Source organism: Ammospiza nelsoni, chromosome 26 (genome assembly GCF_027579445.1).
Source record: "Ammospiza nelsoni isolate bAmmNel1 chromosome 26, bAmmNel1.pri, whole genome shotgun sequence".
In the NCBI taxonomy this organism is placed as follows: domain Eukaryota; kingdom Metazoa; phylum Chordata; class Aves; order Passeriformes; family Passerellidae; genus Ammospiza; species Ammospiza nelsoni.
In genome coordinates, this window is record NC_080658.1 from 1355557 (window position 1) to 1376089 (window position 20533).

Consider the following 20533-nt stretch of genomic DNA (forward strand, 5'->3'; position numbering starts at 1 on the left):
AGGGGCGGGGCCTGGAGCTCCTCCCGCACCCCCCGGACCCCCCGAATCCCCCCGGAACCCCCGGATACACCGACCCTCACCCCTACATCCCCCACTGCGAGCTCCCAGGGACATTCCAGCTCCACGGATGCCTCCAGATCCCACCCTGCAAACCCCCAGCGCCACAGAACCCCCAAAAATGAGCCCTCCCACAATGGACCCCCAAAGGAGATCCCATAGATAGGAGGAAAAACACTCCTCAGGCTTGTCCGGTTTTTTTTTTTCCTAAAGTTTTATTTTTTTATAGTAATGACATGAGAACAGAAACATTATTTTTCACTTTATTATACAAAAAAAAAAAAAAGAAAAAAAAAGAGAAAAAAAAAAGGAAAAACAAAAAACCCCAAAAAACTCAAAAAATAAACAAAACAAAACAAAAAGAACCAAAACCCCAAGCAAACCGGGAAACCGGGGACGCGACCCCTGCGTCCCGCTCAGCCGTACAAATTCCAAGTCGGGATTATTATTATTTTTCTTTTTTTTTTCCTTTTTTTTTTTGTCTTTTTTTTAAACCTACAAAAACACTCTTTAAATATTAGAAAAAAAAGATGATTTTTTTTTTATCTTTTTTTTTTTTTTTTTGGTGTTTTTTTGCCTTTTTTTTTTTAACGTAATTCACAAGAACTTCCATCTAAAGGATCCCGGGATTTTGTGGCAGTGCCAAAATGCACTCAGGAATTCTCTTGCAGCGCAAACGTCTTTCCCCCCCCTCCCAAATTGTCGGCGCTGTAAGAATTTTTCTTTTTTATTATTTCATTTTTTTTACCTTTTTTTTTTTTTTTAAACAGAAAAAAAAGGTGGGGAGGGGGGAAAAAAAAGGTGGGGATTAATTTTTTTTTTTTTTTGTCTTTTTTTTTGTACTAAAAACACATCCACTAAAACACGACAGTGCTGGGTACATTCAGCAGAAAAAAAGGGGTTGGGGGGGGGTTCCCCTTAGGGGATTTTGGGAGGGGCGGCGATTAAAAATTGGGATGAAAATGAAAGGAAAATCCCAAATGGATTGGGGTGAGTGGGAGGGGGAAGCAGAGGGACGGACAGATGGACACTGGGGAGGGGGGGGACACCATCTGGGTTCTCTCGGGGGCCCCGGTCCTGGGGGGACTCGGGGGGATTGTCCGTGCGGGGGCACCCGGCTTCACCCCCTTGCCCCACGTTTGGGGGCAGTTTGCCCAAAATGGTGTTTTGTCAGCCCAAAGTGAGGCAAGGCCAGGGGGTGCTGCCCCCACCTTCCCCTCAGCACTGAGGGGGTCCCCAATGTCTCTGTGGGGGGCTGGATTTGGGGTGCTGAGAGCAGCAAACCTGGGGGGCGTTACAGAGCTGGGGGGGCAGGGACCCCTCAAAACCCAAAATCTGCAGCATGGCCCCCCCTGCTGCCCCCACAGCTTTGGGAGAAGAGAAAAATGGCTAAATTACAGCCCTAGAGAGAAACCCCCCCAGAACCCCCATCCCCTTCTCTGGGGCTCCCCAAATCCTGTCCCCCAGCCCAGCTCCTCTCCAGGGACAGGATGGGGGGGGGAGAAGGAACAAATCCTGAGCCCCCCCAATTAGAGTGGGGGTCTGGGGGGGGGGTCCCCAATGACACTGGGTGGGTTTTTGGGGGGTGGCACGAGGTGGGGACAGAACCCTGCAGGGAGGTGCCGTGGGATTGCTGGTGCTCGTGTCTGCTTAAAAAAAGGGGGGGCCCTGCCAGGCCCCCCATGCACCCACCCCGGTCCCCGCGGCCCCATCCCCTACCCAGGAGGGGACATTGACCCCCCAAAATAAACCCAAACCACACCAAAATTTACAGCATGGCCCGGGGGGGGGACATGAACTGGCATTAATGGGGTTAATGGGGCAAGGGGAGCTCTGGTTCCCCCCCCCAGGATCTGGAAGGAAGGGAGAGGAGCAGCTTCACCAGAGACAGGGAGGAAATGGGGAGGTGGGGCAGGAGGAAAAAAGGAGAAAAAGGGGGAAATGAAAAATAAAAGATGGATCTTTCTCGTTTTATAAAAAGGAAAAAAAAAAAAACCCAAAAACGACAACAAAAAAAAAATTAAAATAAAATACAACGGCACAACAACCACCGACAACAGAGCGGGGGGGACCCCGCGCCCCCCCTTGGTCACGCTGAGCCGCCGGCCCCGGGTGGGGGCGGCCCCGGTGCCCCCCCCACACACTCACACGCTCGCACACGCACCCACACCCCCACACCCCCCCGGGGACACGCGGGTCACCGTCCCTGTCCTGGCCCTGTCCCTGTCCCTGTCCCCGTCCCTGGCCGGCGCTCCCAAGTGCCGTGGATGTGGAGGTCCCGGGCAGCTCCCGGGGCAGCTTCCAGACTGTACAAGGTTTTTTGGGGGGTGGGGAGGAGCCCCCCAGGACGCTGGGGGTGCGCAGAGGGCAGGGGGGGCTGCGAGGAGGCATTGTCCCATCGGCTGAGTCCTGAGCCCCTCGGCTCGTGCTCCGCGCCCGCTGCCGGAGGGGCTTCGCCGCCAGGGGATTTTTCTTCCCATTTCTGGGTTTTTTTAATTAAAAAAAAAGGTGTGGGGGGGTGTTGTCGGTTTGTTTTGTTTTTTGTTTGTTTTTTTTTTTTTTTTTTTCCCTGTGTGTTTTTCTTCTCTTTCTAGAAAGTCCAGAGCTGGTAGCGAGGGGGTGATGGGGGTAGGGATGGAGAGACGCCCCCCTGGGAAGAATTAAATTCCAAAAAAAAAAATCGCTTCCCCTCGGGAGTAAAGCGGGGGGCAGGGGTGGGGGGCTCTCTCCTGGCCCCCCAGCCTGGGGGAAGCAGCCCCTGATCCCCCTCCGTAGTGTGAGCTTGGCGGAGGGGTCCCCCCGGCCCCCGCTCCCCACGCTGGGGGGCACGAGGAAGAGGAGGAAGGATTTTGAGGGGCTGCAGGGGGGATTTGGGACCGAAACCGAGAAACCAAACGACGTTACAAAGAGCTTGGCCGATCAGTTGGAGTCGGAGTCGGAGGAGTCCCCCGAGGAAGAGGAGGAACTGCTGCTGCCCTCTGAGTCGTTTTCGTCCTCATCCTCATCATCCTCATCCTCATCATCGTCGTCGTTCTGGGAGGGGGGTGGCAGAGAGCAGGGGGAGGTCAGGGCAGAGTTAGTCATCATCACCTCCTTGTCCCCTGCTCACCCCTCAGAGCGAGGGTGTGACCCCCACCCTCCCATCGCTGTCCCCGGGGATCTGGGGGAGGAGGAGGAGGAGGAGGAAGGACACGGGCAGGAGCCAGGAGTGAGTTTAGCGAGGGCTCAGCTCGGGGGGCGGACGTGCCGGAGCAGCGCACGGGGTCCTGCCCTCACCTCTGCCACTGCCTCGCTACACGATCCCAGGGAGGCTGCCCCACCCGCCTCCGGCCTCAGTTTCCCCCCTCTAAAGCCAGGGAAGGAAGAGGCGAGAGCTGAGACCAGCGAGGGGGTGGAAACACCTCACCTGTGCGGTGGCGAGCACAAGGCACGGACACGGTTTCTGCCCCCAGCGCCATCCAGCATAGGCTGATTTCAGTTGCACCGGTGTAAAGCTTTGACTCTGGTGACTTACTCGGCATTCACACTGGCGCAAACGGAGCCGAGACCAGACTCAGTATCTCCAGCAGGAAAAAGACAGGAGATTGTTCTCTGCTCACCGGGGGCTCTGCACACCCCCCCGCACCTCTGGGGCCCGAGGCTGCTCCTGACTGCGCCCCGCGGCTGCTCCTCCTCGTGCCCTCCCCGGCAGCTCCGGGGGGATCCTGCTCCCCATCCTCTCCCCACGTCCCCCTGCTGCCCGGGGGGCTCCTCGGCCATGGATCTATCTGAGCCCCCAGCCCAGGGAGAAGGTGAGGGGGGCCCTGTGCCCTCCCCGTGCCACAGCCTCACCTCGTCCCCGTCCTCGCTCTCCTCCTCGCTGCTGGACTCCGAGGAGTCGCCGCCTTCCTCTGACGAGTCACCGTTGTCATCATCGTCATCCTCATCTTCATCGTCATCCTCCTCCTCCTCTTCCTCCTCGTCATCGTCCTCTGACTCCTGCAGGTCAGGAGGGGCTTGGTGAGTTCCCAGACCTCCACACCCATGGGTGCAGCTCCCACGCCATCATCCCTGACAATGCCCCTTTGGGTTCCTCCGGCCATTGAGCAGATCGGGATTCCCTACCCCACACCTTGCTGGGAGCCTTTCCCCATTTATACTGAAAAAGGGTCCCTGAGCAGGTACCAGGGTCAAAACCCAACCTGGATGGGTTCTGAGCAGGGATTTGGGGAAAGTTTATGGTCTCAAGGACAGGGCAGGCAGCTGGAAGCACAAAGGATGCCTCAAACACGCTCCCCAGGGAGGGATGGGTGTTGTGACTCACCGACTTGGACTGCATCGTTGGCTTCATCTTGGGGTTGGGACCCCGAATCTTCCCTATGCTCTTGCGTTTCTGTAGGAACAAAAAAAAAAGCTTTTTAGGGCTCAAGTTCAGCTCCTTCCCAGTGTCCAGCCCAGAGAAAATCTCACTGTGAGATGCCATGGGGAAAAATCCCCACTGGAGGGGCTCTCTGGAGGGTGGCACATCCCAACCTCCCCCAGGACTGATCCTGCCCAGTCCCAAGCCCCCAGTAACTCCATCCCATTCCCAAACTCCTGGGATCCCAGCACAGCAGTGCCACATGGATACTCACGTTGGAAATGTGCTCCTTGTACGCAGCCCGCTCCTGGGGCGAGAGGCTCTGTGGGGACAGGGACACAGTCAGGGATGGGAGGGCACGGAACAGAAGGGCTTTAGCACAGGGCACAGCCTCCCCATGTATATAACTTTTATCCTTTAAAGTTACAAAATGTCAAAAAATGGTCTGGAGATGCTGGTTGCTGGAGGAGGCGTGGGAACAGAGACCATGCCAAACATCATCCCCAAAACCAAGGGACACCAGTCTCCCACCAGGAATCAGGATCCAGCACCCACCTTGAGCCAGATGTCGAGGTGCACCTTGTACTGTTTCTGCTGCTCCTCTGCCAGTTTTTTGTAGTGGTCCTTCTGGCCCTGGGAGATGCGCTGCCAGCGGCTGCCGATCTCCACCATGCGCTCCTTCAGCGGGAGGTGGTTCAGCTCCCCGTTGGACAGGAGCTCCTGGGAGAACTTCTGGTAACCGTTCCTGCACGGGAGAGCGCAGGGACCGGGCTGGGACAGGGGGCACAGATAGCCAGGTGCCCATAAACCCCATCCAGCCACACCAGGGTCCAACCCAACCTCCCTCTCCCTCCAAGTCCTTCCCCTCTGCACAGCCAGACCCAGTTTTTCACACCCAGGTACTCACATTGGGGGTTTCTTCGGCTCTCCCTGGAATTTCATTTTCTTGGTGGAGTTGGTGGAGCACGGAGGGGCCCGCATCTCGCTCAGCTCCCTCTGAGCCACAGGAGAGAGAAAGAGAGGGTCAGGGAGAGGGGCAGTGCTGGCTAAGGGACACGGTGAGAGGCAGGATGGGCAGAGAGAGACTCACCTCGTATCGCTTCTGATCCTCCGCTGCCTTCTTGATCCACATCAGCTTCTCCTTCTTCTCCATGTTGTTCCAAGTGGCCTCCATGGCCTTCAGCGCTTTGCCCCGGTCGTTCTGTGGGACAGAACCACCACGATGCATCAGGTGCACCCAAAACCCCTGGGACATTGGGGTGCTGCTCCCCCTGGGACCCCCATTCTCCCCACAGCTCCCAGCCCAAACCCAGGTGTGAGAGCCAGAGAGAAATTCCTGGGAATTCCTGCTGGTGGGAGTGATGATCCCACCTCCAGCCCCTTTCCCAGCCCTCTCCTCACCTTGAAACGAGCCAGGTAGTCCCCGATGACGCTCTGTTGCCAGATCTCCTCAGCAGTTTTGGGAGACTCGGGCAGCTTCCCACGCTCCTCCTTATCTGAGCCGTGCTTCTTCTCTGACTGCGCCTTCAGCGCCGCCTCCCGTGCCTTGTACTTGGCCTGGGCAGGGGGCACAGGGTGAGGGGGCATGGCAGGGACACAGCCCCCAGCACAGGGGGACATGGAGCTCCCCCAGCACTGTTCCCACTGACAGCCCCAACCCCATACCAGGACTCCCCCCATCAGGAAAACCACCAAAGCCTGATGGGTCCTCTGAGGTTTCTTTATCTGGTGGGTTTTGACCCCCCAGGTGATGAGAGGGGGAGGCACAGCCAATGCCAACATTGGCACGTGTGTGACAGGTCACTGTGATGCTCCAGGGAATGTTTGCGCCCCTTGGTGCAGGACAAGGACAGGAGCACCCCCTGCACTGCTCGAGATGCCCACAGGAGCAGTGGAGATGGAGGAGGAACACAGGGATGGTGATGGAGATGGAGAAAGAATACAGGGATGGTGATGGAGATGGAGGAGGAACACAGGGATGGTGATGGAGATGGAGGAGGAACACAGGGATGGTGATGGAGAAGGAACACAGGGATGGTGATGGAGATGGAGGAGGAACACAGGGATGGTGATGGAGATGGAGGAGGAACACAGGGATGGTGATGGAGATGGAGGAGGAACACAGGGATGGTGATGGAGAAGGAACACAGGGATGGTGATGGAGATGGAGGAGGAACACAGGGATGGTGATGGAGAAGGAACACAGGGATGGTGATGGAGAAGGAATACAGGGATGGTGATGGAGAAGGAATACAGGGATGGTGATGGAGATGGAGGAGGAATGAATACAAGGATGGTACCCACCTTCTTCTTCTCGGAGAGGTCGTTCCACATGCGGGCCAGGAGCCGGGTCAGCTCGCTCTCTGACAGCTCCGGCCGCTCCTCCTGCAGCTGCTTCCGCCTCTCCTCCGAGAAGATGAACATGGCTGAGATGGGCCTCTTGGGCTTCTCTGAGCTGGCCTGAGGGGGCACACGGGGCTGTGAGGGGTTGGAGCCCTTGCAGGGACCACAGCCCCCCTCAAAGCCCCTTGAGATGCACAACCCCAGCCCAAGGCTCTGGCAGGTGCTGCCCCCACCTTGCCGGTCTCTGGTGAGGATTTTTTGGATGCAGGACTCGTCGCCCCTTTCCGGTTGCTGCCCAGCATCTTCTCCTCGCCCAGCACCCGTTGCTGCTCCTCCTCGGGCAGGCTCTGGGTGGCACAGGAGGAGAGAACTCGTTAGACAGCCCAGTGCTAATGAGGCCTTGAGGCAATGGGGGAATAGGGACTCTGGGGAAGGGGAATTCATGCACTTGGGTGTCCTGATCCACATCCCGTCCCAGGCAGGACCAGCATCTGGAACTGCACATGTACAGACTGGGCTTCCTGTGCCGTCACCCCCTATCTGGGCAGTGTCCCTCTCCCCTATTTCCCAGTGAAAGCAGGTGGGCAGGTGCCTGGGTCCGGGCACACCCCTGGGTTTTCCACCTCGTGGCCCTGCAGCCGCAGCCGGGGCCGCGTCACATCCGCCTGGGGACGGGGACCACGCTGGGGTGGCCTCGGTGCAGCTCCCCCGCCCACGAGGGAAGGAAGTGAGAGGCTGCACAGCCACAGCCACTGAACAGCCTCCCCTGCAGCTCCAGCCCTCTGCTCACCCCAGCTGGGGGCCCACCCTCACCTCCCAGGGCCCAACTGGAAGATGCTGAGTCAGGCGTTAGGACAGACAGAAGGTCAAGGCTACGTGCAACCACCTCCACAGCACTCACAGCTGGGCCAGACATGTTTTGGGGGAGCAGAGAGGGCAGCTCCCCATTTAATTTCCCCATTCTCAGATTTGGGATCTCCAGCACCTGATGGCTGAGCACCCCCTCATCACTCACCTCCAGGAAGCGGAGCAGCTCAATCTCATAATCTTTCTTTTTCTGGAAGAAGATGGAGATGTGTGGTTACACAGAGATCCCTTACTTCATATCCCTGCCCCTTGCAGCCCCTGACCCAGCCCCATCCCTTGGCAACAGCACCCTCCACCTGGACCATCTGTTAGTCCCACACAGGAGACAGGATCAAGGGAGGTGACCGAGGACCTCAGGGAGAATTGGTGATGCAGACCAGCACAGGGACTGAGCAAAGGTGAGGGTGTTTCCAGGGATATTTGTAGCCCAGACTCTGCATTGGGGCCAACCTGCCTCTTCCCCTACCTGTCCATCACTCACCTGGTCACACTTTTTGTGGTAGGCGTCCTTTTCCTTCTGGGAGAGCAGCTTCCACTGCTGGCTGCACAGCACCATCCGCTCCGTGCTGGGCACGTCTTTCATGTTGGCCATCAGCTCTGCACAGTACAGGGAGTAGCTATTCCTGAAAAACCCACAGGGGGACCCAGTGTTAGGGAAAACTTGCCCCTGTGTAGCTGGCTTGGTCCAAAAGGAGTTTCCAAAACCCCCCAGCTAGGCTGCACCAGGCAAGGAAGTGAAGTGCCTGTGTTTTAGGGCAGCTGGCTGCTGGATCACCCCCTAAAAGCCAGAGTATCATCATAAACCTCACTCAGATGCTCCCCAAAATGTGTATTTGATGTATATTCAAGAACTGGTTTAAAGGGATCACCACAGAATCATGTCATCTTTAAGTCTGGAAAAGCCCTCTAAGATCATTAGTCCAACCATGAACTAACACCGCCAAGGCCACCACTAAACCATGTCCTCAAGTGCCACATCCACACTTTTTGAACCCTTCCAGGGATGGTCACTCCACCACTGCCCTGGGCAGCCTGTTCCCAGGCTTGTCCATGAAAAATGTGTCCTACAAACCCCATGTAACCCCTCGGTGTCTGTGACCCCAGAAGTTATCTGGGCTCCCCAAGCCCAGTTTCCTCTCTGGCAAGAACCAGCACCCCACAGGCCCTGGCTCCAGGAGGGACAGGACTCACGGGGGAGGTTTTGTGGGTCGTCCGTCGAACTTGTCCTTGAGCTGCCTCTCGGCCTTGGTGAGGGTGGAGCGGGTGATTCCCTCCTCGCTGATGTTCAGCTCCGGGTGCTTCTGGATGTAATCCCGCATGATCTCCTGTGGGAACGGAGAGCGGTCAGAGGGGCTGCCACCCCCGCTGCTGGGCCCGGAGGAGGAGGAGAGAGAAGCCAACCATTGCCCTGATCCTGTGCCCTGGGATGCTGCTGCCTGCCTCACACATGGCTGGAGAGGCAGGGCTCACACTCACTAGGGACCTGCCAGGACCTGCCTGATCCCCACGCTGGCTATCGGGAGAGGCCTTGCAGGGCTGGGATGCAGAGAGGCTCAGAGTGAATGTTGGGACCAGTGTGGAGGGGACCGGGTGAGGCTGCTCCCTACCTCGTACTCCTTCCGCTGTTCCAGGGCCTTATGAATCCATTTCAGCCTCTTTTTATCCGAGAGTTGAGACCACTGCTTGCCCAGCGACTCTTTCACCTCCTTCGTGGTGGCCTGAAAACCCAAAGCCAGAGGTGAGGGCAGAGGGGTAAAATCCAAAAAAAAAAGAGGGATGAAAAAATATGAAAAAATGGCAGAAAAATGGCAAAAAAAATGGCGTGGCCTGCCGGGGCCTGACAGCACCCGGCATGGGGTGGCTGGGAGCCGTGGGGCTGTGTGGGAGTGGGGGGCATGGCCAGAGGTGGATGTCTGTGCTGGAATCCTTTCCTTTTCCTGCCCTGACTCAGGCTGTGGTCACCCCTTCCTGGCAAAAAGTGGGGGCTGGATCCCTGAGCCTCTTCCAGGTGTGCAGAGCCCCTCCTTACCTGGGTCCAGGCTCCGGGAGCTGCTAGCGGTGTCCTCCATCCCGACCCCCTGAAATGCTTCTCTCCCTTCCCCCTCCTGCCCCAGCAGCGGGGTCCAGGACCCCCCAGCACTCACACTCGCACTCACTCCCACCCACCGTACTCACATCTGGACGCACTTTCAAGTAGATCTTCTTCTCGTGGTTGTACCACAGCTGCTGGGGCGTCTTGGGCTTCTCGGGGACGTCGGATTTCTTGGCGTTCTGGATGAGATCCGGGTGGTCTTCCCTTCAGCAGGAGGGCAGGTGGGGAAGGGAGAGCGTCAGGGAGGTGACAGTGGCAAGGAGAGCACCCCTAAACCTCACTGCAGGGCAGAGCCTCCATGGGCTCAGGTGCTGGGGGGTCCCCAAAAAGAGCAGGAGGGTTTTAGGACAGATTTAAGTTCATCACTCCTTGGGGAGCATTGCCTACAGCTCAGTTGCAACCCTGAAGCAGCAGCAGGTCATTGGGAATGCCAAGGATCCACCTGGATCACAACAATCACGTCGAAAGGGAAGGTCTGGAGTGACTGGGGGGGCACTTCAGCTTTTATCAGCGCTGTCCCCTGACCCCCAGAACAGGGCTGGTCCCTCATCTAGTCTCCCAGCTGGAGGGCTGCTCTCAGACACCTTTTCCTTGCTCTCTTTTTGCTGAATTCCCCCTTCTCTTCAAGCCAAAAGCCCATCAGTGGGCTCTATGAGCTATGCGCAGGAGGGCAATCTGGATCTGCCTGAAGGGGTCTGGGGAAATATGGGGAGTGGGGCTGCCTGCTCACCTGAACCTCGCCAAGTTCCTCTCAAACTCCTGCTTCTCTCGCTGGAAGTCCTGGATATATTTCATCTGGGGACACAAAGCCACCACAGAGGTGGAGAGGGACGTCAGCACCAGGAACAGGCAGGAAGATACATCCCCATCCACCTGGCTGGGCATCCCACCACTCCAAGAGGCTCTCCAGCCCATGGAATGGTCCTGCAGAGAGTTTCCAGCCTGCCCAAGACTCAGCAGCTGGCATCTCCCCTCTCTGTGTACCCCAGCAGCCCTGGCAAAGGGCACAGCAGGACCTTGTGCCCTGGACTTTTCCTGGACACCCCAGAGTTAAAGATGGGCACCCCAAAGCCCTGCCCGGGCTCTGGCATCTCCAGGGGGGCAGATCTCTGCTCCCAGCCTCTCCCAGAGCCTGTCCCTGTGTCCCTCACCTGGACAGGGTGGCACAGTGGGGCGTGTGCCTTAACCCCTTTAAACACAGACCCACCCAGTGGCAAAGCCACCATCCAGGTCCGTCAGGAAGAGACGGACCAACGGACAGACCCAACCGGCCTCCACCCCAGGGATCCTGGGAACCAGGACAGGAAAAGCCAAGGAAGTCTTACAGGTCTGACAGGACTAAAGGAACACCTGGCTTCTCCCATCGAGAGCTGCATTAAGCCCTGGCCAGGCAGAGCTTGGGCTCTGCTGGTTTTACTGGAAGAGCTGAGCAGAGCCCAACACAGAGAGGCCCATGGTGGGAAGGGGCTTGCTGACCCCTCCCTCACCTCCCCCATACCTTTTTCTTCTCGGGAAGCTCCTTGTATTTTTTGGACAGGATCTTGGTGAGATCCAGGTTGCTCATTTCGGGGTGAAGCTTGGCGTATTTGGCTCGCTTCTCCATGAAGAAGCGGAAATAGGGAGTCAGGGGCTTCTTGGGGAAGTCGGGGTGTTTCTGGGGAGACAGCAGAGTGGAGGACACTGAGCATGGAGCTGGCAGCACCACTGGGACACAGCCTAACCCATGGCTCCCCAGACCTGGGGGCTGCCTCCATCCAGCCCTGCTGGTCATCCAGGCACAGCAGGCGAGGAGGGGGAAACTGCTGGAAATGAGGGCTCCCCAAGGAACTACAGCATCCCATGGCTGGGAGCCTTGGGAGCAGCCTCCAGCCATCCAGAGCTGTCAGCACAGAGCAAGAGGGGACACTGGGGCAGGAGGAGGGGATGGGACCCAGCTCCCAGGGATGGACCCGGCAGGCCAGGAATAGGACAGCAGCTCCCAGCCCCTCTGGAGCTAAACTTGGATGCAGGCTGCCAGCAGTACGGCCAGCCATATTAAATGTACCCAGGAGTTGGCCCAGGCCCAGAGCTACGGCCTCCAGAGCCTTGGGCAGCCGGACACCGGGATTAGGGGCACTGAGGTGCCTGCAGGGGCTCCCACTGTGGAGCCACGTGGATCTGAGGTGCCAAAGGGACAACAGGACCACATCCTGGGGAAGTGTGGGGTCACCCTTTAGGGACTGAGACAAATTCTTGCCCAATACCTTGAGCTTTTTGCCTTTGTAAGGATTCTTCACGTGCTCTTCAGCATCCATAATGAGCTCTGTGAGGGTCCGGAATTTCCTCACCTGGGCAGGAAATGAAGAGACAAAGGGTTGAATAGGGGGCAGGGCAGATCCCCAGCATAGCAGAAAGGCCACTGGGTTTTGTGATGCCACCCCAAAAATGACTGATCCCAGCCCCTCTGAGGGGGTCACAGGATGGTGCCTGCACCAAGGGCCGAGGGCTCTGGGCACTCAATTTGGACAATTCCAACAGCCTAGGGAATGTCAGTAGGACGCTCAGACCCTGCCACAATGCCCCCAGGAAGCCCCACAAGGTGTCAATTACCTCATTAGAGATCTCCATCCACTTCATCTTGCACATCTCCCCTGAGAAGTCCTTGAAAGCCACTTTTTCCCAATCCAGGTGGGACTCGGTGGTTTTGAACTTGCTCCCGTCGTTGGAGGGCAGGTTATTCTTCATGCACTCCAGGAGGGTTAGCATGTCCTCCTGTGACCAGCGGTCTGAGCAGTGAGAAACAGGATCAGGCAGGGGCAGGAAGCCTTTTCCCTTCCCTTCCCTTCCCTTCCCTTCCCTTCCCTTCCCTTCCCTTCCCAGGGACTACAGCTCCCGGCGTGCCGCTCCGGACCGCACGCCAGGACACGTAATCTCCACATGCTGCCTCTGGAGATTAAAGATCAAAGGGACGTGGCTGTTTCCATCACCCTCGAGCAACTCTCTACGGGCCAAAACAATCTGGGCAAAGCTAGAAATTCCACTCGGCGCAAACCAGAGAGACTCGCTCATCCCAGAGAACCATCAGATAAGGGATGGCTCTGCTGCACGGGAGCAGAGGGCTATTTCATAGCCCTGCAGAGTGACATAGGAGCAATGGCAATGAGCTCTCCAGCCAAGCAGGAATCAGAGAAACCCACTTTCTAAGTGGATGTGTCCAGAGAAAGTGGAAAACCACAGCATTGCTTTTCCTGCACCTCAGACAGCTTTGTGATCACCTGGGCCCAGCTCCACCGTGACCTCTGCCAAGGTCAAAGCTCCCAGATCACAAAGTGGGGGGGGCCAGAGCCCAGCAAAGCCCTCCTGTCTCACAGAGGGGTCTCTGACAGTGCAGGGTGATGTTCATGTCACCCCAACATCCCCCAAACTGCTGGGAGGAGCATCCCCAGCTCCCATAGGAACATGCTACTGGAATGGTGGGATGGGCACGTGGCAAAGCCCGAGAGCCTGGAGCAGCCTGGAGGCCAGGACAGGCAGCAGCACCGTGCTGGGACAGGCAGCAGGCAGGATATCCCAGCCCTGAACATCTCATCCTGCCCCAACCTTGGGGCTGCTTCCTTGCCAGGGGAATTCCTCCCTGCTCCGAGCTTCCAGGCCAGCAGGGGAGCACAGCCCAGGGCGCTCTGCAAACATGGGTGGCCCTGGGGAATGCAGCGGGGCCTGGGAGCGGAAGGAAAATTCCCTAGGGATGGGCTGGAGGCGGAGCAGAGCCCGGAGCCACCCGCCCACAAAGCCCCGGCTGCCTCAGCCCGGGATGGGCGCCGGGGTTCCCGCAGGTCAGGTGAAAGGCCGAGGTGTCAGGTGAAGGCCGAGGTGTTTGGGGACATGGAGGCCCCCAGAGATGGGGACAGGGTGGCTCGTCATGGATCTGAGTGGAGCATCTCTGCCTCCATCTCCGGGAATGAAAGCAAGCTCCCAGAAATATCCAGCTGCATTGATTTCTCCAGCTGCAGCTCTCCTTCCACTCAAAACTCAACATGAGGAAAAACACCTCCACCTCCTGCCCTTGCAGGGGTCTGGGGAAGGACAATTCCCCTGGATTCCCAAATCCAAGCAAGGGATGTTAAAGGACATATGGCACCTGGAGAAGGAAGCAAAGCCAGGACAGGATCCCATGTCCCCTCCTGGACCTGCCTGGTTTGGGGTCAAGGTAGGAACAGTTTGGGATCCAGCTGGTCCCTTGAGTGACCTCATTAGGAATTAATAAGGAGGGAGAAGACAGAAAAAGCCCCCCTGGAAAGCCTGGTGGCTTGGGGTGTGTCCCCATGCTCATGGCTTCAACCCAAAACACCATGAGGAGGCAAAAGAGATGGGGAAACTCCCATTCCCCACAGAGCTGGGGGAGATCAGAGCTGAGGGAGGGAGAACACAGCCCCAAATTCTGTCTTCCTGTTTTTCCCGTCCACTTTCCAAGCCTCCCAGGCAAGGACCGATGAGGCAGAACAGGGCTGGGAAGCTGGTGCCAACTTTACTCGCAGAAATCAGGAGGAATTACCAAAAGCAGCACAGCCACAAAATTCCAGAGGGGATGGAGAAGGGGATGAGACACCCCCCTAAACCCACCCCCATCAAGCCCAGTGCCTCAGTTTCCCCCTCAAATACAGAAACACCCGGAGACCTTTGGCCCTGTGTGAACCCTCCACTGGCACACAGCCGGAACAACCGCATCCCAAAGCAAAACATTAAAACCAGTGGAAACATCCTAAAATCCTCGCTGGCAGCACGGTGAGGACAACAGGACCCCCACACTCAGCCCTCCATCCCCATCCCTCGACCTGGGGCACGCTGAGGAACGCTGGAATTGCGGCGCTCACCCAGCAGGATGAATGGGGCTGTCTGTGCCCTGGGACCGATTTATCCCGGCTCTCCTGGCACCGGCCGGGCCTATATTAGGAAAGCTGCCCCGGTGTAATTAAATCCATCTCAAGTCCCGGAGAAGGACACGTGCTCGGCCGGGTTCGCTCGAGGCAACAACCCCGACTGCAGCAGGGACGGAGGAAAACGGGGGGACCCGGCAGGTGTGAGGGGATGGACGGCGCTCCACAGGTTTGGGGGAGCCAGGGGGTTTTTAAGGGGTGGAGTGGCAGAGCCCTGCGAGCCGCCCTAAACAAACATCTCTCTTGTTTCCCTTGTTTTCCTGCCCCTTTTCCAATAAAAGCTGAAGCTCTGATGTCATGCTGGGGTCTGGAAGCTGGAGGCCCAAGGTAACGGCTCGGCTTTTAATGCAGCCCAGATGTGAGCAGGGAGGGCAGCACCTCCGTGCCAGCCCCCCCTTCCCAATCCCCCCCAGGAGCATCCCAGTGCCAAGGGGTTGCTGGTGCACTGGAGCGTGAATCCGTGTGCTCGTACACGTGTGTGTGTGTTCCCCAGGGGGATCAGAACTCGGAGAGGCAGATTCCCCCCCACCTCACCCTGCTGGCAGCCGGGATCACGGATCCTCCATCGCTCCTCCCTCTCCATCCCTCCTCCTCCGCCATCCCTCTGAGAAAACGGCCGCTCTGAGGTTTATTTATTATTATTATTTTTAAGCGTGGCAGCAGCATTCCTTTGGGAGCACATGCTGGGGGGGGCTGCCGGGGGCTCACCTTGGTTTTTGGGAGCTGTCATTTCCAGGTCTGCAGGGCACTCAGCTTCGCCGTTCATCCTCCACCTGCCTGTGCCCAGCACGGTCCCGCCGGCTCCCTCCTCACCCTCTTCCCGAAATCACTCCCGCACGGCTCTGCAAGGAAAGGGAGAACCCTGCTAGGCATCCCCACCGTGATGGCAGGACCCCAACTCCTAACGGGGAGTGGGGCAAACGTGATCCACCCATCTTCTCCATTCCCAATGAACGAGTGCAGGAATATCCCCTGGAGAGAGCTCCAGCATGGGGGATCCTTCCTGGTGATGTGACTCCCACGTTGGGCAGGAGAGGAGAAAAGGGGTCTGTGGGCAGAGGAGAAGGGTCCAGGGGTTTGTCCCCAAGGTGGGGAAAAGGATCTGAGAGGGATCCCAATAAATCCCAGAGGAGACACGTTCAAGGTGGCTCCCTGGGGTGGGTGGGATCCAAAAGCCTGGGATCAAGAGAATCTGAATCAAGGGCTCCAAGTGATCTCCTGTAAGGGGGTTTACTCCCCTCACTGCAAAACAGGGTTTCAAAGGAAGGCCCACAGATCCAGCAAAATCCTCCCCAGAGGTGGGGACATGCTTGGAGAAGAGAGGGGTCCCCCAGATCCAAGGGAGCTGGGGGGGGGGCATTTGGGGACCTCAGGGGGATTCAGGGGTCTCCCAAGGGAGGAGAACAAGCTGGAGGAAAGTATTTCAACAAGGGGGCTCCAGGAGAAGGATGCCTTCAGTCCCCATTAGGAAGCATCTTATGTCTCCATGGGGAAGGATAACCTAGCGATGGAGATCCCGAAACTTGGTTGGGGGGGGTGGCAGGACAGTAGCCAGGGGGGATCCCCACGGGGGATTCCATTGGGGGAGCCCCTGGAGGGCAGAGCGGGCAGGAGGCCTCAGGGGGATCCCCTGAGGGACAGGCCGCAGGCCTGGGGGGCAGAGCAGGCCCAGGCCTGGGGACGGGCTGGGCCTGGGGGACCCCGGGGCAATCCAGGCTTGGGGGGGGCCTGGGGAGAGGGTCCAGGGGCTTCGGGCAGAGCCGGGCCCTGGGCCTGAGGGAGGAGCACCCGGGGACGGCACCGGAGTGCAGAAAGCCCGGCAGCATCCGGGATGGCCCCGGGGGAGACGAGCTGCGGGAGGCGAATGCGGGAGCACCGCGGGGTGCAGGCCCCGCCAGGCCCGGAGGCCGGGCCAGCCCCGGGGGGACCGAATGCGGGACCCCCAGAGGGAGATCCGGCCTGGGGGATCACCTGGGGCGGGTGAGGGGCGCGCAGACCCCTCCAGCGTGGGACCGAGGAGCGCCCGGGGCGGGACGAGCCCTGACGGGATGGGGGGAACCGCTCCAGCCTTGGATCAACCCCCGCGGGGGGCGGACCTAGGACCACCCCCGGGGCCGGCCGAGGGATCGCCGCGGGGTGGGATCAAGCCCGGCCCCCGGGCGGCGTGAACGCGGGGATCGCCCCGGGCTGCGAGCGGGGGATCGCAGCCGGGGGGGGGGGGGGGGGGACGCGTGGGGGTGTCGCGAAAGGCGGGATCGCGACAGGGGGAGGGATCCGTGGGATCATGGCGGGGCGGGGCGGTGCGCGCGCACCGGGATCCCCGGGGGGCGCGCGGGGAGGGGGTGCGGGATCCCCCCGCGGGGGAGCCGGGGGGGGACCGGATCCCGCGCCCGGAGGGGGGGAGGAGGAGGAGGAGGAGGAGGAGGCGGGGGAGGAAGGGGCCGGGCCGGCGGGCGGAGGCGGGGAGCCCGCACATGCCCTGCGCCGCCGGCCAGCTCCAGTCTCCTCCTCCAGCAGGCAGCAGGAACCGGGTGGGACCGAGCGCGGGCGGCCCCGGCGGCGCCTCCCCCGCCCCCGGTTCCCACCCGGGCGCCAGCGAGCTGAGCCCCCCCCCCTTTTTTTTCTTTCCCTCCAACAACACCCGGGCAGACAATGGAAGGCGAGTTCGGGGGGCCGGGGGTACGGAGAGGGGCCGGGGGAACGCGGAGCGCTCCCCCGGCCCCTCTCCGCACCCCCGGCCCCCCGGAGCGATGCGATGCGCTGCTTCATCCCCCCCCTCACCGCATCCCCCCCCGCATCCCCCCATCGTTACCGGCCGCTCTCCGCCGCGGCACACAATGGCCGGGCTGCGCCCGCCTCCGCCCGCCGCTCCTTCCCCTCCACCCGCGGTTATAAAGCCGAGACAAACCCACCTCTCCGGGCTGCTGAGGGGGAGGAGGAGGAGGAGGAGGTGGTGGTGGAAGAAGGAGGGAGGAGGTTGGAGGGGGGGGGGGTGTGGGGGGGAGCTCTAACCGAGCCGCCGCAGCCCCAACCCCGCCGCCGGAGCCGCTGGGGGAAGAAGAAGAAGAAGGAGAAGGAGAAGAAGGAGGAGGAGGAGGAGGAGGGGGAAGGGGGGGCGGGGATGCCCGGCTGGGGGCGGCCGGGCAGCTGCAGCGAGCCGGGCGAGGGCAGCGCGACCTCCCCGCACCGACCCCCGGGGAGCGGCTCCTACCCGATCCTCCCCCCCCTCTCTTTTTTCCCCACCGCCGCCCCCTCCTCGCTTTTCCTTTCCTCGTTTTTCCTTTCCTTTCCTCCCTTTCTTACCCCCCTCTTTTCTCTCCGCGACCCCTCCTCGAGCCCGCAAACACCCATCCACCCAGCGAGGGGCTGGAGCCCCGCTCCCGGTCCGGAGGGAAGAAAGGAAGGGAAGGGGGGTGAAAGGCGGAAAAAAAAAAAAATAAAAGAGGGGGAGGGGAAAAAAATAGATAAAAAGAAAATAAGGAGAAAAAAGGGATAAAGAGGGGATAGAGCGAGGATAAGGGGAGATGAAGCGCGGGGGGGGTCGGCCGAGCCCCGGCACGCACCGGCGGAGCGCGGCGCCCAGCTCCCGCCGCGGCGCGGGACTCACCCGGGCTCGGGAAAAACAAGCGGGCAGCGCTGGAAGCCTGCCCCCGAAATCCAGCTGCGGCACCGGGGAGGAGGGAGGGAAGGCGAGCGGGAAGGAGGGAGGGAGCGAGGAGGAGGAGAGGGAAGGGAAGGGAAAAAGGAGGGAGAGAAGGGGGGGGCACACCGGGGCCGCCGAGCCGGGCGCTGCCCCCCGCCCCGAGCCCCAGCGCGGTGCCCCCCGCGGGCGGGCGAGGCGGGCGAGCCCCGGCGGTGGCGGCGGCGGCTTCCTGCCCGCGGGGCCTGCGCGAAACCAGCCTCTCTAAAAAAAAAAAAATATTCTCTCTTTTATATTTATCTATCTATCTATCTCTCTCTCTCTCTAAAAAAAAAAAAAAATCGCTCCGGTGGGCGCGACCCCCTCCCCGTTCCCGTCGGAGCGGCGGCGGAGCGCCTTACCGAGCCCGGAGCGCGGCGGTGGCGGCGGCGGCAGCGGGAGCCCGGGGAGGAACAAAGCGCCTCCTCCAGCCCCGCCGGCGGAGCGGCGCGGCGGCGAATGGCGAGCCCGGGCGGCGGGCACGGCGCGGCGCGGCGGGGCACGGCGGCGGCGGCTCCCCCGGCGCGGGCACGTACCGGCGGGGCCGCCGCTTTGGGGGGCGGCGGGGGCTCGGGGCTCGCTCGGCGGGGCCGGGGCGGGGGAGCGGCGGTTGAACGGCGGCCAGCTCTGCAGCGCTGGCCCCGGGCGTGGACGCGCTCCAGTCCCCGCAGAGACGATCGCGCTTTCCCCCGCCTCCATGGCGCTGCGTTCGCTCTTCCAATCAGCCGGGCTGAGCGCGCCGGGATCCGCCGGGATCTCCCCGCCAGCCCCGCCGCCCCGCCGCCGCTTTCCGCCGGGTTTTTTATTGCTCTTTGCTTTTGCAACACTGTGGTGAGAAGAAAAAGAGGAGGAGGAGGAGGAGGAAGGAGAAGAGGAGGGAAAGGAGGGGGGGGGGGTGGGGTGGGGGGGGGGGGAAGGGAGGAAGAAAAAAAAAAAATCTCCTTACATGTGCAACAATCCTCGGCCGGCGTTTGCATAAAGAAAAAAAAAATAAAAAAATAGGGGGGAAAAAAGATAAATGAGAAAAAAAGAAAATAAAGGGGGGGGGAAGCGGGAAGGGGAAGGGGGGGGGAGCCGAGCCGGGCCCCCTCGGCACGGCGGGGCCGCGCTCCTGCCCGCCCCGCGGCCCCGGGACACGGCGGCGGGGGGGGCTCTGCCCGGCGGGGCGGGCGAGGGGCAGCTTCCTCCCCTCCTCCCTCCCTCCCTCCGCTCCCTTTCTCTCCTCTCCCTCTCTCTCTCTCTCTCACTCTCTCTCTCTTAATTTTTTTTAATGGAATTTCTCCAACTCCACCTTTGTTGTGCTGGGCGTCATTCCCCGCAGCCAATCCCGGCCGGGCAGCGCCTGCACATTCCCGGCCATCCCGGCTGCCGGCACAGTACGGGCCATCCCGGGCTGCTTCCGTGCCACAGGCCGGCCCGGCGGCCTCCGCGGTGCCGAGCACCCCGCCGGTACCGGCAGCTCCCGTAGCACCGGATGCCGCCGCGGCACCGAGCAACTCGGCTGGCCGGGCCTCCCCGCTGCTCCCGGAGCTCCGGGCGGCTCCGGTTACCGGGCACGGCCGCTCCAGGCCCGGCCCTGGCGTGCTCCGTGGCGCTGCTCCCGGCCGGGCCGGCTCCGGTAGCACCGGGGACACCGGCACGGCCCCGCCGGGAATGCGGGACGGGCGCTGGGAACGTGCGGTTACCCGGCTCGGTGGGCTGCGTGCATCTCCCGGCATGGCCGGAATCTGGGGGCTTTCACGCCTGTTTATATAGAAATATAATAAATATAATAATCCCTAAATGTGGGTAACACACGCACCAGGCTGACCGCGTGGGGATGGCTGAAATTATATTTCTATTATATAGAAATATAATATAAAATATATAATAATCCCTAAATGTGAGTAATACACACACACCAGGCTCGGCGGGCTGCGCGCATCTCCCGGCATGGCCGGAATCTGGGGGGTTTCACGCCTGTTTATATAGAAATATAATAAATATAATAATTTCTAAATGTGGGTAACACACTCACACCCGGCTCGGTGGGCTGCGCGCATCTCCCCGGCTGACCGCATGGGGATGGCCGAAATCCGCGGGGTTTTCACGCCTGTTTATATAGAAATATAATATAATAAATATAATAATCCCTAAATGTGGGTAACACACACACCCCCCCCGGCTGGTTTGGGGTGCGGGGGCAGTGCCTGGCTGTGCAAGTGGATTATTTTGGCTTTTTCCGAAGGGAAGGATCAGGCGGA

General features: G+C 60.0%; 1 protein-coding gene across 3 annotated transcripts; it reads right to left on the reverse strand.

Moving 5' to 3' along the window:
- Positions 1 to 496: 496 nt before the first annotated feature.
- UBTF (upstream binding transcription factor) lies at positions 497 to 18246 on the reverse strand. 3 transcript variants are annotated; one of them, XM_059489064.1, is made up of 22 exons: positions 17915 to 18042; positions 15320 to 15453; positions 12288 to 12463; positions 11942 to 12025; positions 11197 to 11352; positions 10429 to 10493; positions 9773 to 9902; positions 9214 to 9324; positions 8798 to 8931; positions 8088 to 8229; positions 7755 to 7796; positions 6973 to 7086; positions 6701 to 6856; positions 5798 to 5953; positions 5487 to 5597; positions 5304 to 5392; positions 4952 to 5141; positions 4671 to 4718; positions 4361 to 4429; positions 3889 to 4035; positions 3464 to 3583; positions 497 to 3090 (listed from the first exon to the last, which is right to left on the reverse strand). In XM_059489064.1, the coding sequence occupies exons 2-22, from the start codon at positions 15375 to 15377 to the stop codon at positions 2977 to 2979; spliced, it is 2412 nt and encodes an 803-aa protein (XP_059345047.1). In that variant the 5' UTR covers positions 15378 to 15453; positions 17915 to 18042; the 3' UTR covers positions 497 to 2976. The 3 variants fall into 3 exon arrangements, with proteins under 3 accessions (XP_059345047.1, XP_059345048.1, XP_059345049.1); XM_059489065.1 differs by lacking the exons at positions 3464 to 3583; positions 17915 to 18042 and adding an exon at positions 18219 to 18246 and having other exon boundaries at positions 9782 to 9902; XM_059489066.1 differs by lacking the exons at positions 3464 to 3583; positions 9214 to 9324; positions 17915 to 18042 and adding an exon at positions 18219 to 18245 and having other exon boundaries at positions 9782 to 9902.
- Between the last annotated feature and the right edge of the window lie 2287 nt (positions 18247 to 20533).

Coding starts and splice junctions, on each gene's coding strand:
- UBTF (XM_059489064.1), bottom strand. CDS start 15,377: ATGAACGGCGAAGCTGAGTGCCCTGCAGACCTGGAAATGACAGCTCCC. Junction 7,087..7,754: donor AGCTGCTCCGCTTCCTGGAG/GTGAGTGATGAG, acceptor TGTGCCACCCAG/AGCCTGCCCGAGGAGGAGCA. Junction 3,584..3,888: donor AGAGCGAGGACGGGGACGAG/GTGAGGCTGTGG, acceptor CGTTTGCGCCAG/TGTGAATGCCGAGTAAGTCA.